The sequence below is a fragment of the Biomphalaria glabrata genome, chromosome 1 (assembly GCF_947242115.1).
Source record: "Biomphalaria glabrata chromosome 1, xgBioGlab47.1, whole genome shotgun sequence".
Taxonomy (NCBI): domain Eukaryota; kingdom Metazoa; phylum Mollusca; class Gastropoda; family Planorbidae; genus Biomphalaria; species Biomphalaria glabrata.
Genome location: NC_074711.1, coordinates 17,508,141 through 17,524,428, shown reverse-complemented (window position 1 = coordinate 17,524,428; position 16,288 = coordinate 17,508,141). Strand labels below are relative to the sequence as shown.

The 16,288-nt window shown below is 37.4% G+C and overlaps 1 protein-coding gene across 1 annotated transcript in view; it reads left to right on the top strand.

The window, feature by feature from the left end:
- Positions 1-16,288, top strand: part of LOC129925716 (cysteine-rich motor neuron 1 protein-like) — a 51,102-nt gene that overhangs the window by 12,940 nt on the left and 21,874 nt on the right. The window contains exon 4 of the mRNA XM_056025882.1: positions 14,118-14,232. Coding sequence (XP_055881857.1) covers positions 14,118-14,232 — 115 coding nt within the window. The remainder of the gene's footprint in view (positions 1-14,117; positions 14,233-16,288) is intronic.

The window sequence follows — 16,288 nt, the reverse complement described above, 5'->3', positions numbered from 1 at the left end:
TATATATATATATATATATATATTGCTTGGGAACAAATCAACGTGCGATATATAATATAATGTATGGTAAGGGTCCGTGGCAAAATGAACAATATTGTTACGTATTTCTGAATTTTTCTGGCTAGATGTATTAGTTGGCACACAAATAAAAACACAGCAAAGAACTTGACGACTAAACTTTCAGCTTCATATAACTTTAATGACTATTAACTCTAACATTACTGTAACATGTAGTGTAGAAGACTGTACAATATCTGTCAGTTTACAGTTAGCTATACTTCGTTGCAATTCATCTCTTCACTTCGTTGCAATTCATCTCTTCTCAACTTTCCTCAAGCCGTATTCCACAGAACAGACCAACGACACACTTCCCAGTGTCGCTCCAGGTCTCCCAAAGCTGAACCAAGTCGTACTCAAGTCTACCGAATCAGAGCCGCACACGTCTTACATCGACTGTATCGACTGTAACGGCTCAAGTCCAATGTAGTTCGCTGTATAGACTTTAACGACAGTAGTCCACTCCAGTTAACTCTACCCTAGTTAACTTGCATCGAGTCGTACACATTTCTCTTCCACAGAGCCGCACACGTCTTACATCGTCTGTATCGACTGTAACGGCTCACTCACGACTCCATACGACTCCATACGACTGACTTTAACATTAACTCTCTGGCTTATATAGAGTCCCTAATCGCTTGTCCAAAGTTGCACAAACACGGCTAGTATCATCTGAAATAACACGTGAGGAAACGTCACATCCTGTCTTTGTTTATACATGTAGATTCCAGAAAACATCGGCTGCAGTGTCATCAAGTTGGGGTCACACGTAGTGACCTCTATCTGTCAGTGTTCATTAGTAACTGTCCCCCTACTTAGATCTGTTCGTCCCCTGGAACAACACGTGAGGGCACGTCACATCCTGTCTTTGTTTGTACATGTAGATTCCAGAGGACACTCGCTGCTGTGTCATCTCGCCGGGGTCATACGTTGACCTCTACCTATCACTGTTCATTTGTAACACTGCCCCCTTCTTAGATCTGTTCGTCCCGAACAGATTCTACTTCACCACGATACTGATGAAATCGATCGACGATCAAGAAGGAAGCTTTGGTGGTTTCCCCCTTCTCAGAGATGTTCTTTCAATCTGGCCGTTGTCCATCTTCTTTCCATAGAAGAATGGGAGCCAAATCCTCATTTTTCAGCAGGTCCTCACAAATGTTTTCATCATTCTTGGTATGGAAACATTGACCTTCAGATGACGACATTGGGCACTCTTGTCGAGAAAATTCATCAGCATTCTAACGAGTTCGTGCTTTACTGGCTGAGTTTTACATTCTCCAGCATCTTTTTACAGAGCTTCTTCAGAGATACACAGGTTCATCACAGTACAGCAATATTCACATGTTCTTCTTACAACAGCAACTGACTTTGGGTTTGTACGATGTCTGTTGGGTTGATCTTCTTGTACAGTTCTGTCACAGATGGTTACTCACTACAGTTCTGACATCTTTAAACTACTTCTTTTCTGTCCTTCTTGCTTCTGACTTAATTAGCGTTCTTCTAAAACCTTTGTTATACTTCATCAAGCTATTCTCATGAGGAATGTTCTTAAATTATTCTTTAGTGGCTTCACACTTTCAACTGATAGTAAGGCTTTCTTCTTTGGTCTGATGGTTCCGGACAGAATCTTTCTAAAAACATGGGCTGTGGAGTTTCATCAGTGCGGGTGGGGGTCTATCAGTGGGAGAAGTGGTGGGCTTGTTTTCTAACAACATGGGCTATGGAGTTTCATAAATGCAGGTGGGGGTCTATCAGTGGGAGAAGGGGTGGGTTTGTATCTTGATCTTGTTGGAGCCATCCACGTTGCACTCTGCATATGTCGCTTTCTCCGCCTCCTCAATTTGATATTTCTTTGGTTGCGTTGATGTCGTTGTCGTTGTCTTGCTTTCCTGTCGATCAATGCTGATGGCAGCGACTTAGCACATAGGAAGGCATAGTATTTCATAGCTGTAGTCATCAAGACTGTTGATCTAACAAGTTGCTTCAGCATTATTCTTCGATGGGTGCTTTGCGACTGAGCTGCAAGTCCACTTGAAGGCAAGGTGTCAAACACGTCATCACCTTCATCCGAGTCTGGAGCACTCGCCTGTGGGGCAGGTTGATAACATTCAACGTGCAAAGGTCCATCACCTTCAGCATCAGATTCTATTGTGTTTCCTTGACTTTGACCAGGACTTCTCGCGCTGATCTTGACAGCTGGACAAGCTTCTGTTAAGTCTAGAGCTTGTTGGTGTATTTCTAAGCATTCACAGTCTTCTTGCATAGCTACGTACGTACAGTTCTTGTCAAACGCATGGGTGCAATAATCCAGCTTCGAGTTCCTCTCGTAGACACTGGCAGATAGAAAGAAGTCTTTAAGGCCCACAGCAACAGGCTTGGACGCAGAATCAACGTAGTCTTGATCTGTTTGGCTAGTTGAGGTACTCATATCAGGTATATCTATAGCTAAAGCTTCGGTCAAACTATAGGTCTCTTCTATTGTTTCTTCAGCGGTCTCATTCTGCTTCTCGTTGAAATAGTAACAGCCACCGTCTCTTTTCATTTCTTGTGGGCCACATTCGTTTGGTTTGCTATCACAGTCACAGACAGCACAACCATCACCAGCATCCCTATCGTAATTGTCTGTATCGCCACATTCTTGGTTGGACAATTGTTCGCTGTTCATCAATGGTGTAGTTCTTTCATCTGTCGACTCAATCTGATACTGCTGAGTGTTCAGTAGCTCGTTCATCATGATTCTCGTTTGATCTTTTATTGTATTTGTTTGTATTTCTGTCTTGTTGGGCGTGGTAGCTATTTGTTCATTCTCATTTATGGCTTTGTTCAAATGGTTAAATGAAGAAAATCTGGTGTTGATTTCTGATTCTATCTTCTTAATGCTCTCTTTCACTGAGTTCATTTTGTATTGCAAAGTTCTCAGGAGCTCCATCGTATTAGGTTTGATTTCAAATTGGCAGGTGTCCGGATTCTCATCTTCCTCCAACAGGGCTTGTCTGAGACGTACTGTTAGCGTTTTCTTATTCCCATTAAGCTGTAGACCTCTTTCTCGAAGCTCTTGTCTAAGTTCTTTCATGTCAAGTTCAATAAGAAGTTTGATGGAACTCATTCTAGCCAGAAAGATCCCACTTCTGACACCAGTTGTTACGTATTTCTGAATTTTTCTGGCTAGATGTATTAGTTGGCACACAAATAAAAACACAGCAAAGAACTTGACGACTAAACTTTCAGCTTCATATAACTTTAATGACTATTAACTCTAACATTACTGTAACATGTAGTGTAGAAGACTGTACAATATCTGTCAGTTTACAGTTAGCTATACTTCGTTGCAATTCATCTCTTCACTTCGTTGCAATTCATCTCTTCTCAACTTTCCTCAAGCCGTATTCCACAGAACAGACCAACGACACACTTCCCAGTGTCGCTCCAGGTCTCCCAAAGCTGAACCAAGTCGTACTCAAGTCTACCGAATCAGAGCCGCACACGTCTTACATCGACTGTATCGACTGTAACGGCTCAAGTCCAATGTAGTTCGCTGTATAGACTTTAACGACAGTAGTCCACTCCAGTTAACTCTACCCTAGTTAACTTGCATCGAATCGTACACATTTCTCTTCCACAGAGCCGCACACGTCTTACATCGTCTGTATCGACTGTAACGGCTCACTCACGACTCCATACGACTCCATACGACTGACTTTAACATTAACTCTCTGGCTTATATAGAGTCCCTAATCGCTTGTCCAAAGTTGCACAAACACGGCTAGTATCATCTGAAATAACACGTGAGGAAACGTCACATCCTGTCTTTGTTTATACATGTAGATTCCAGAAAACATCGGCTGCAGTGTCATCAAGTTGGGGTCACACGTAGTGACCTCTATCTGTCAGTGTTCATTAGTAACTGTCCCCCTACTTAGATCTGTTCGTCCCCTGGAACAACACGTGAGGGCACGTCACATCCTGTCTTTGTTTGTACATGTAGATTCCAGAGGACACTCGCTGCTGTGTCATCTCGCCGGGGTCATACGTTGACCTCTACCTATCACTGTTCATTTGTAACAATATATATACATATATTGCTTGGGAACAAATCAACGTGCGAAGCCGGTGGGTAATGCTAGTTTCATTGTAAACTTGACATTCTCTAGTAAGAAGAAGATAAAGTCAGTTTTGAAACAAATATCCAGAAGTGTAGTCATGTACATAATACAATTGACAAGTTGTCCAAAAAAAAAGCCCATACTTTACTTGTCTCAACTCATTCTAAACTATATCATAGTATTTATTATTCACAGTTGTCTCCCTTTTAATCAGCCATCACTCTTTTTTTTTTATACATTTCTCATGCAATGCATTCTTCTTAAATTAGCTTCTTAGTCATGATACATGTAGTACATCAGAGAATACACACACTCACACACCTTATAACAGAATGAATAAGAAAAACTCTACGCTTTCAGGTGCTTACAATATATAATAGAATATCGCTAGAAACTATACTAGTAAAATTTAAAATTTTGAACCAATTATAATTTAGGACATATAATATAGGGTCTCTCTATAAGAATGTACTGAGTGCTAATGTTAAACAAGAAAGTTAAAAAGCGTTTGCTAATTAGAGTCACTAGGGAGTTAGGAAGCCCCACACAAAAATCTGCAGCAGTTCTCCAGAAAATGTGGTAGATTACGGGGTGGGGGGTGGGAGGAATGTTTAAATATTGCGAGAAGAGCCAGCGTTCTCCAGCGTTGTAAAATAGAAATAGTGTAGGCGCACTTGTTGTATTCTAAACTGGAGGGCCTCAAACTGTTTGCCTCACTCTCCAATCCCTTGGCCCGTCATGGCACGGCTAGTGAAATGTTTGTTCGCGAAGACTTCCGGCTGGCAATTAGAGAACGTTAATTGTAGTGTAAACGTCGATTCTCTCCCCCCTCCCTCCAATGACATAGTTGAACTCCGCTCCTCTCCCCCATTTATATTCTCACCTCTCTCCCGCCTCCCCCTCCCGTTACAATCTTTCCTCATTCCACGCGGTCTTATGATAAATGAATAATGTTGAATTTAGATTTCGGACTTGGGAATACTGTTTACTTGGCTATTTCATTGCTCATGTCAATGTCGCGCCTTTTCTCTATTTCGAAGCTTACTTATACCGTAACCCACCCTCCAACGATCAACTTTTTCTCACCCAAACATTCGTACTTTATCCCCCCCCCCCTAAACACACACACACACACCTAAAAGAATGTCCAGCTTTAAACTATCGTCAAATGTCGTTTTTGTTCGTCAAACTTTCTGCAACTGAAGAATCCCGCGTCTTACGCACGGCCCTCAAACACGAGACAAATCTGTTGTATTCCCCCCCCCCCCCGAGACCCTCGTCTGTACCAAGCTATGATGAGCTTTGCTGTTTGGGGTCAAAATGAAATAAAAAAAACAACCTTTGTCTGTGTGGATGGACTCCAGTGGACACGGAAATTCTCAACACCGATTAAGTGACCTCTCTTGGTTTAAAATCTCAGCACTCCAGGAAACCAAAATATTGTCTGAATCTTTGGGGCGCCTCTGAGTTCACTCAGCTCTAATGGGTACCTGACATTATCTTATCTTATCAAATACAGACGTTACTTCAAAAAAATTGATTACGTCCTACGCGTCATGCATCTAGACATGCATGCTAGTCAAGTCATTGGTTTTCCTGGCTGGTTCAGGCAGCCCATTCCATGCTCTAATAGCACTAGGAAAGAGGGAGCATTAGTCTAAATTTGTACTAGCACATGGAACTAAACGGCCTTTATCTTTGTGTCTTTCTGAGAATTTTATTAGGTTTTGTTTTTGTATTTGAAGATTATGGTCCAGTGTTTCATGTATAATGTACAATCCGAAATTATTAGAATCAAAAGGTTTGAATTATTTAGATATAAGATTGTAGCACATTATCTAAATGGAAACTAAATAGAAATGGCTTTATATCATACATTTGCGTTAAAATATAGTTCTGTGATTAATAGCCCATTCTATTTAAAATCCGCATTAATGGGGTTGTATTTATATCTAAACTTTGGAAACTAAAGATCAATTCTTTTCAAAGACAATAAAGAGCGATTTTCCAAAATTCACGGCGACTTCCCGTACAGTTACAGCTTGAAAAAGAGTTACGTACATAACGATCGCATACGAAACTGTCTTTGTTTTCCAGTCGAGATATCATATATATAGGTTTGTGATCTAGATCTAAGCTGGAATGACATTTAGAAAGATGTGTTTTCATTTCCATGGTCCAATCAGAGTTATCAAACCTGGTGACTCTATGAGAAATTGTTAAATCTATTTATCTGTAGTCTGCTGTTTATTGTTTGAGATGTTTGCTACATTCATTTTGCTGTATTTATGTTATCCTTTTTTTTTGGTCTTAACACAGATCTTTTTAACGTTTAAGTTCTCGGGTTATTTAGCCTACGATATATGATGTTATTATTGATATAAAAAAACGCATTTCTATTTAAGCAATGCGCTATATAAGTTATACTGCACACCCACACGCATTTCTTTTTAACCAGCACTCCTTGCACCCTCTGGCGACGTCGCGTGGACCCAGAATAAATTAAACAACTAAGTCTCTTGTTTAAATTGAACGGTTTGAAAGACTATACAATTTCTTTCCAGACGCTCCACAAAACTAGCCAGTGGGCAGTCTGGCGGGCTAGATCATATCTATATGAATATATAACAGAATTTGTATAAACAACCAAGTTGAGGTTTTTTACATTTTGCAGTTATTCGGAAGAATGAGTTTATCAACTTTAATACATTAACATGATTTCTAAAAGTATACTGTGTATAATGTGTATAACATTTACAATATTTGGTATTACACATCAACAAAAGGAACTGGAGCATTCCGTAAAAAAAAAAAAAAAAAAAAACAGCTATTAAACTTTATAAACTTTTTTTTTGTATTTGAAAGTTTACAAACAAGAAACTATTTAAAATCCTTTTAAGAAAACCAAAGCCTGTAGTAGTCGTAGTTGTAGCAATTAGTTTGGTTGTAATTAAATGTGTCATTTAAACTAACAATAATAAGTCTGTGCGATTAGAAATATTCTTATCAATGGGTTTTAGTTTAGCGCTATGTCATATTTTTAGCTTTCTCAATGCGCTATGATCCTATCACTTGTCTGAGCCAGTTGGTTAAAAGGAAAAAGGGGGGGGGGGGAGGGGGTGTCTCAGTGAATGTTACAGTGAATGTTACAGTGAATGTTACAGTGAATGTTACAGTGAATGTTACAGTGAATGTTACAGTGAATGTTACAGTGAATGTTACAGTGAATGTTACAGTGAATGTTACAGTGAATGTTACAGTGAATGTTACAGTGAATGTTACAGTGAATGTTACAGTGAATGTTACAGTGAATGTTACAGTGAATGTTACAGTGAATGTTACAGTGAATGTTACAGTGAATGTTACAGTGAATGTTACAGTGAATGTTACAGTGAATGTTACAGTGAATGTTACAGTGAATGTTACAGTGAATGTTACAGTGAATGTTACAGTGAATGTTACAGTGAATGTTACAGTGAATGTTACAGTGAATGTTACAGTGAATGTTACAGTGAATGTTACAGTGAATGTTACAGTGAATGTTACAGTGAATGTTACAGTGAATGTTACAGTGAATGTTACAGTGAATGTTACAGTGAATGTTACAGTGAATGTTACAGTGAATGTTACAGTGAATGTTACAGTGAATGTTACAGTGAATGTTACAGTGAATGTTACAGTGAATGTTACAGTGAATGTTACAGTGAATGTTACAGTGAATGTTACAGTGAATGTTACAGTGAATGTTACAGTGAATGTTACAGTGAATGTTACAGTGAATGTTACAGTGAATGTTACAGTGAATGTTACAGTGAATGTTACAGTGAATGTTACAGTGAATGTTACAGTGAATGTTACAGTGAATGTTACAGTGAATGTTACAGTGAATGTTACAGTGAATGTTACAGTGAATGTTACAGTGAATGTTACAGTGAATGTTACAGTGAATGTTACAGTGAATGTTACAGTGAATGTTACAGTGAATGTTACAGTGAATGTTACAGTGAATGTTACAGTGAATGTTACAGTGAATGTTACAGTGAATGTTACAGTGAATGTTACAGTGAATGTTACAGTGAATGTTACAGTGAATGTTACAGTGAATGTTACAGTGAATGTTACAGTGAATGTTACAGTGAATGTTACAGTGAATGTTACAGTGAATGTTACAGTGAATGTTACAGTGAATGTTACAGTGAATGTTACAGTGAATGTTACAGTGAATGTTACAGTGAATGTTACAGTGAATGTTACAGTGAATGTTACAGTGAATGTTACAGTGAATGTTACAGTGAATGTTACAGTGAATGTTACAGTGAATGTTACAGTGAATGTTACAGTGAATGTTACAGTGAATGTTACAGTGAATGTTACAGTGAATGTTACAGTGAATGTTACAGTGAATGTTACAGTGAATGTTACAGTGAATGTTACAGTGAATGTTACAGTGAATGTTACAGTGAATGTTACAGTGAATGTTACAGTGAATGTTACAGTGAATGTTACAGTGAATGTTACAGTGAATGTTACAGTGAATGTTACAGTGAATGTTACAGTGAATGTTACAGTGAATGTTACAGTGAATGTTACAGTGAATGTTACAGTGAATGTTACAGTGAATGTTACAGTGAATGTTACAGTGAATGTTACAGTGAATGTTACAGTGAATGTTACAGTGAATGTTACAGTGAATGTTACAGTGAATGTTACAGTGAATGTTACAGTGAATGTTACAGTGAATGTTACAGTGAATGTTACAGTGAATGTTACAGTGAATGTTACAGTGAATGTTACAGTGAATGTTACAGTGAATGTTACAGTGAATGTTACAGTGAATGTTACAGTGAATGTTACAGTGAATGTTACAGTGAATGTTACAGTGAATGTTACAGTGAATGTTACAGTGAATGTTACAGTGAATGTTACAGTGAATGTTACAGTGAATGTTACAGTGAATGTTACAGTGAATGTTACAGTGAATGTTACAGTGAATGTTACAGTGAATGTTACAGTGAATGTTACAGTGAATGTTACAGTGAATGTTACAGTGAATGTTACAGTGAATGTTACAGTGAATGTTACAGTGAATGTTACAGTGAATGTTACAGTGAATGTTACAGTGAATGTTACAGTGAATGTTACAGTGAATGTTACAGTGAATGTTACAGTGAATGTTACAGTGAATGTTACAGTGAATGTTACAGTGAATGTTACAGTGAATGTTACAGTGAATGTTACAGTGAATGTTACAGTGAATGTTACAGTGAATGTTACAGTGAATGTTACAGTGAATGTTACAGTGAATGTTACAGTGAATGTTACAGTGAATGTTACAGTGAATGTTACAGTGAATGTTACAGTGAATGTTACAGTGAATGTTACAGTGAATGTTACAGTGAATGTTACAGTGAATGTTACAGTGAATGTTACAGTGAATGTTACAGTGAATGTTACAGTGAATGTTACAGTGAATGTTACAGTGAATGTTACAGTGAATGTTACAGTGAATGTTACAGTGAATGTTACAGTGAATGTTACAGTGAATGTTACAGTGAATGTTACAGTGAATGTTACAGTGAATGTTACAGTGAATGTTACAGTGAATGTTACAGTGAATGTTACAGTGAATGTTACAGTGAATGTTACAGTGAATGTTACAGTGAATGTTACAGTGAATGTTACAGTGAATGTTACAGTGAATGTTACAGTGAATGTTACAGTGAATGTTACAGTGAATGTTACAGTGAATGTTACAGTGAATGTTACAGTGAATGTTACAGTGAATGTTACAGTGAATGTTACAGTGAATGTTACAGTGAATGTTACAGTGAATGTTACAGTGAATGTTACAGTGAATGTTACAGTGATCGCTTAAAAATAAATATAATGTACGACTTCAATTCAAACTTAGGGCTAAAGCCTCATCAAGGGGGCTAATTCAACTAATACCACAACATCTGTCAATAACAGTTTCTTTCCCTTGTTCGATACCAAACAAAATAGTTAATTCCCAATAGTTAATTAACTAATTGATTACATTAATTTTTTTTATTTTAATTTTTTTCCTAATCCGAGATCGGATGTGGGAGAAATAATTTGTACCAACTCTTTACGAGACATAGAGACGGACAGGCAGACAGACTGACTTGATATGAGCCTCGTAATGGAGAGTCCAACAAATTATTTGTTGCATAGCAACCCCGAAAAAGCTTCTACTAATAAAGTCTTTCCCTCTTCAAAACATTTAGATATATAAGCAGAAAAACATTTTAAAATATTTAAAAAAGACATTGCCTCCTTCCTGCAACACACAGATTATTTTTTTAAATAATAACACATTTTAGATTAAATAACAATGGAGTATTATTCTTTTTTTTTTTACGTAAAACAATTATAACTGTCAAACTAGAGTTTTCCCAGTGTGGCCAAAGAGCTAGTAAATATTTTCATCAACATCAACTTTTAAATTTCTTTGAAAATCGTCTAGAAATTTGACACTTGATGTATATGCATGGGAAAAACTTCTTTGATCAGATGCCTCAGCTACAGGTATTGTATAATGCCGTTTTTTTTTTTAGATCGCGCGGAGGATTGGCGTTTTTCATATTGAATGACACCTCAAAAGACGATTTCGTCTATATTTCAGGAGATTTTTAAGAGTTTTCAAGAGATTTTAATATTAATAATTTCAGGAGATTTCCTGGACTTTTCCTTAAATTTGGCAATTTCAGGAGATTTCCAGAGCTCCTGGAAAATCTTGAGGCCGTGGGAATATAAATTATAAGACATAGCGCGGGGCCTAAGTGCTGGACCCACTGCGGTCGCATAAGTTGCAGTGGCTTTAAGCCGGCCCTGAACGCAGTGTATCGCGGACACAGAACATTTTGTTGACAGATCCATTGTACCTGGTATCACCCGTAGGTGCTCCATCCTTTGCTCCTGAGATTTTATTTGATAGAGGTATTTCTTTTCTACACCATTAAATACCGTATTGAGTTCATGTTCATTGTCCACGTTTTTGAAAAGAGTTGTTCCACGAGGATTTATTGAGGATAATTCAAATGTACATATGCCAATATAATCATTACCAGGCCAGTTTGACTTGTCCACCTGTACAGAGAAATATGTTGTTTGCAAATAATTCAATAAAAAAAAATTTCGATGTTATAATATATACGCCAATATTTGTCTTTGAACTGTATTGTTGCTAAAATGAACTATAGTAATGTAATCAGATGCAGGTTTGTCTAGTAAGAGTTTTTAAAACTTCTTCAACGGCTGATAAAATAATTTATTTTCGCCTATAGTGTGAGGTTTTTCAAATTTTCCTATAACTATAGATATTGTCAGACGCTCGGAACCATTCTATTCTCGTTTGTGATGTCGAAGCAAAGATTTTTACCTTTTTCTCTGTTTTATCAGAGTGACATCGTCTCAAATGATCCGCCAGCTTCGATCGCTTTTTAGCGTCTATACATACAACTTTGTAAATAAGCAAATAGACAACCGCTTGTATGACAAAAAAGAATGAAGCCAAGTTGAAATCATTAACACTGTACTGTTGACATTTCTTTTTTGTTTTTAGATTTGGCCATATCAAATATAATTTACCTCTAGACAAAATGTAAAAAAAAAATTGATAAAATTTATTAAAATATTTTTTTTCATACCAATAGAAGGATTAAAATCTAAAGAACTACCTAAGGTACAAATCTGATTTGTGTAAGTATAAGTTAATTCCATTAATGGGAAATCAAAATTAAAGTCGTGACCTTCTTAAATGATATCCGTAGATTTTTCTTCGTAGAATATTTAGAAGAAACTAAACAAAATAATTTCTAAGGATTGTCTTACAAATTGAAACAAATTGTTTGGTCTTACGTAGGGCCCCGGTAAACTAGGCTGACTGTAACGGACCCATAATTGCTCAGGACAACAAAAGCTCAATGACTTATTTACATTAGTGATGCCCAAAACACGACCCACTGGCCAAATCCTGTCCGCGATGCTGTGCTATCCGGCCAGCCGAAACGTCTGCACAGAGTGTCGAATGGATTGGTTTCATTCATTATACAGTAGACTAATAATAATTATATTTTTCGTTTTAAGATATGAAAAATGCTTTATATTTCCGGCAAAAAGAGACAAGAAAATGTGTCTATTTTAATAATAGCATGATACCAATGGGCCCTAACTCCTAAAGATGATTTTCGGCGCCCGTCACCAAAACCAATTAGAAATTGAGAGCAGGTTCTATTTTTTTAATCAGAAATATAATTTAATAATGAAAAATACATGATGGATGCTTATAAATTTCAATTCGATACATTTAAAATTGTAAAATATTTAATTTATTTCTATAACCCCTAAAGGCCATTATTGGTCATGACTCATGAGCCCCTTTGTGCCATTGTTGCTACGCCACTGTGCAGCAAGGGCAGGCTACCAAGAAATTTGAAGCTATTTTCCGTTGGCTAGTGCGAAAAACAAAGTTCTTGCTAGCAGTGATAGAGGAAATTCGAAGAATACAGTTACAACCGTCTGCCTCTCTATAACACGAGTGGAAGTTACAGGGAGGAATCTTCTTGAAAAACTAAGGGACAAGGTACTTCGAACATTGCGTTTCGGTGGATTTTCTATGCGGCCCGCGACACGAGTGTCGGACATTTCTTTGACCCGCAGGCAGAATATGGTGGAGCATCATTGTTTTACATCAATTTCACAGGAGACTGAAGTCTTTGAAGTATATTTGTCAAGATGTTTTTACCCCACTTAGTAGAAAGTCATTTGTCATCGAACTATTCTTGAGTATCCATGGATGAATAACAAATAATCATGGAATCGACGATTAACAGTAGATAATGTGCAGTCAGCAATACTTTAATTTTTTTTATTCAATACTGAAGAGACTACATTGCCAACAACACATAAGACACTAACATAAGTTTACGGTTTACACAACAGTTCACCTTACAATTGTTCATAAACTGCCCAAACTTGACGATCACTGGGTTGTCCATTGTCCTTTGCCGTAGACAAACGAAGTTTTTGGGATTCTTTCGGATGGATCTGTCATTAGTTCTTATGGAAGCCCAAAGATTTCAAAAAATATAAATGGTTATTCCGTACTATGGGTATTCACCGTCTACCTACATAAGACACTATCGAAAGTTTATGGTTTATAACATTAATTCAAGTATCTAAATGAGTTATAACATACAGTAATATAAAAAAAAAAGAAATAACATTTTAAAAAAAAATCTTGTAGCGTTATTTCATATACCCGTCTATTGCGGTTATAATTGAATAATCTAACAGAGTTTAATAAAACTGTAGTGATATTGTAGGATATTAGAGTTCATACTACAGTAATATTATTAATAATTTGTTATTTTAATTTTTTATTGGTACATATATATTACAAGCATTTAACACCAGTTATAAAAAAAAAGCGCGTTCATTTGGTCCCAGGCTTTAAATTGTTTATTATAGCCGGAATATCTCCCTCCCTCTTTTTTTAAACTTTCAATAAACAGGCCACATTGAATGATTCTCTCCCTTAACATACTTATTAGCCCGTGAACTGTTGTATCTGTTACAATGAACTGAATCTGTCTTTCTCTTTCCTTCTCTCCTTCTCTTTCTTTCTCTCTTGGGTACTCTCTTTTTGCCTTTTTTTTTTACAAAGCTTATACCAACTCACTCTTTCTGTCGATATGACTGTCCGTCTGTCTGTATGTCGGTCTGTCTGTTATATATAGGTTATATATAATCGAACTACGTTTTCCATAGCGTAAGCGCCTGCTACTTCAAAAATTCCGATTTTCATGACTTTAAACCTGAACTACTTCCACCCACGTACTTTTCTTCATTACTCAATTGTACGATTTCTACTAACTAAATACGTTTGCTATTTTTTTTTTCTTCAAATGTCTACATTTGTGATGTTAACAGTGACCAAGAAACCAGCTCGAGGCCATCAAGCAGACGCGACCTTCGTAGAGTTCTGTCGGCCTCCGTGTACAGCGGAGTTCTGTTCTCACCATCCTCGAGCACTTTGTTCTGCTAGGTAAGAGTAAACGGTAAAAGGAACACGACTTATTGATTACGAAGGAGGTTGGGGGAGGGGGAGGGGCGAGATCTACATTAAGGCTGAGAGATGCTTTTACGCCATCGGATGGAGAGGCGAGTTTCACGTGGGTCGGGGGGGGGGGCGAAACAACAGATTTGGTTTTAAGCCAATTCGAAGATTGGCGCTGGGCGGGAAAGAAAAAGAAAGTTATCTACGAGTTAAAACTTGCAAATATTTATTATTTCAAATCAAGTTGGAGGGGGGGGGGGTATGGAAATATAAAAAAAAACGCCCAATAGATAAACTTTGGTGAAAAACCACTTGCCCAGCCTCCCAGCTACGATGTGGGGTGTGTATGTGTGTGTGTGTCTACATACACTCGCGCCCCACATAAACTGTGGGTGTGGATGCACCCGATTACCACCAGATAACACCTGCGTATGTGAGTATCAGTCTGGGGTAAGCAAAAAATTTGTTGTTGTCTTTTCATGAATAGTTTCACCAGCCGTCTTAAAATGTATTCATGTATTTATTTATTTTTATGTATATGTTTATGTTTAAATTTACACCCGATACTATCCGAAATGAGCAAATGCTGGTCATTTAGTTTTATTTTTAATTTGTATAAGTCGTGATTTTGTTGGCTTTGGCTGAGTGAAATAAACCGCTTGCTACCTAACAAGGGTACTCGACTTCTAATTCCCAAACAGGAAAGAATATTTAAAGTTTGGGTTGATATGAAATGAGTTGTGATTTCTGAGCGCCTAAAATCAGCACGTAAACCTTATCTCCATCCTGTCCGTTCTGTCCATCCGGTCCATCCTGTCCATTGCTCCAGAGGCCACTGAGCATGCAACAGCACCACCTTTTCTTGCTTCCATTCCAAACGGCTTCGGTGTAGGCCGATCGGACATTTTCCCGAATGCCCACACGGCCAGACAGCCCCTGTTCTTTAAAATGAATTTAAGATTACTGATGTCATATTATTCATGAGGTGCGGTGGCTGAGCGGTCAAGCGCTTGGCTTTCGAACCGGGGACCGGGGGTTCGAATCCTAGTAAAGACTGGGATTTTTAATTTCGGGATCTTCTTGCGCCCCTGAGTTCACCCAGCTCCAATGGGTACCTGACATTAGTTGGGGGGGAAAGTAAAGACGGTTGGTTGTTGTGCTGGCTACATGACACCTTCGTTAACCATAGGCCACAGAAACAGATGGCCTTTACATCATCTGCCCTATAGACCACAAGGTCTGAAAAGGGAACTACTACATATTATTCATGTTTTTAAAATGTATTTTCAAAATAATTGTAGTTCGGTTAAACTACAGCACATATAGGAGAGAAGAACAAACAATGGAAAGTGGGGAGGGGCGTGGAAGAAGTTTACAACCATTGTGCTTAGCGGGCCTTAGTGCACTGGGATTTTTATAAAATGTTGAAGAACAACCTTAAAAGGAAAGCTTATATTGAGTGTAGTTGTATCAAATTAGTTTAGACCAGTCATGTAATTTAATGTGTAATACATCTAGACTAACAATAATAAATCTGTGCGATGAGAAATATTTTTACCAATTGTTTTTGTTTACCAAAATTTCATGCTTTTAGCTTTGTCACTACTCCATGATCCTATCAGTTGGGAAAAGAGCGGGGGGGGGGGGGGGAAGGGGCTATCTGGGTGAATGTTATCGTGATCGCTTTTTAAATAAATTTATTTTCAAAACAATTAAAAAGGTTAACGACCTCGAGGGCTCTAGCCTTCCCAAACCTTCTCAAGCCAACACACTAACTATTGTACCAGAGAAGTGCTTTTTGAAAATAGAAGGTTTCATACATCTCTATTGTTATTTTCAAATTTTAATGCAAAGTATAAAGGGGACTATTTCAACATATCACTTATACCCCCACATTAGTCAAGTACAATTTCTTTTTCTTGTTCGAGACCAAACAAAATAATTGATTATCAATAGTTAATTAATTAATTGGTTGATTTTTTTTATTGATTCTTTTTTTTTGTCAGATAAAAGAAATAAATGTGCTAAACTTCAGCTTGATCCA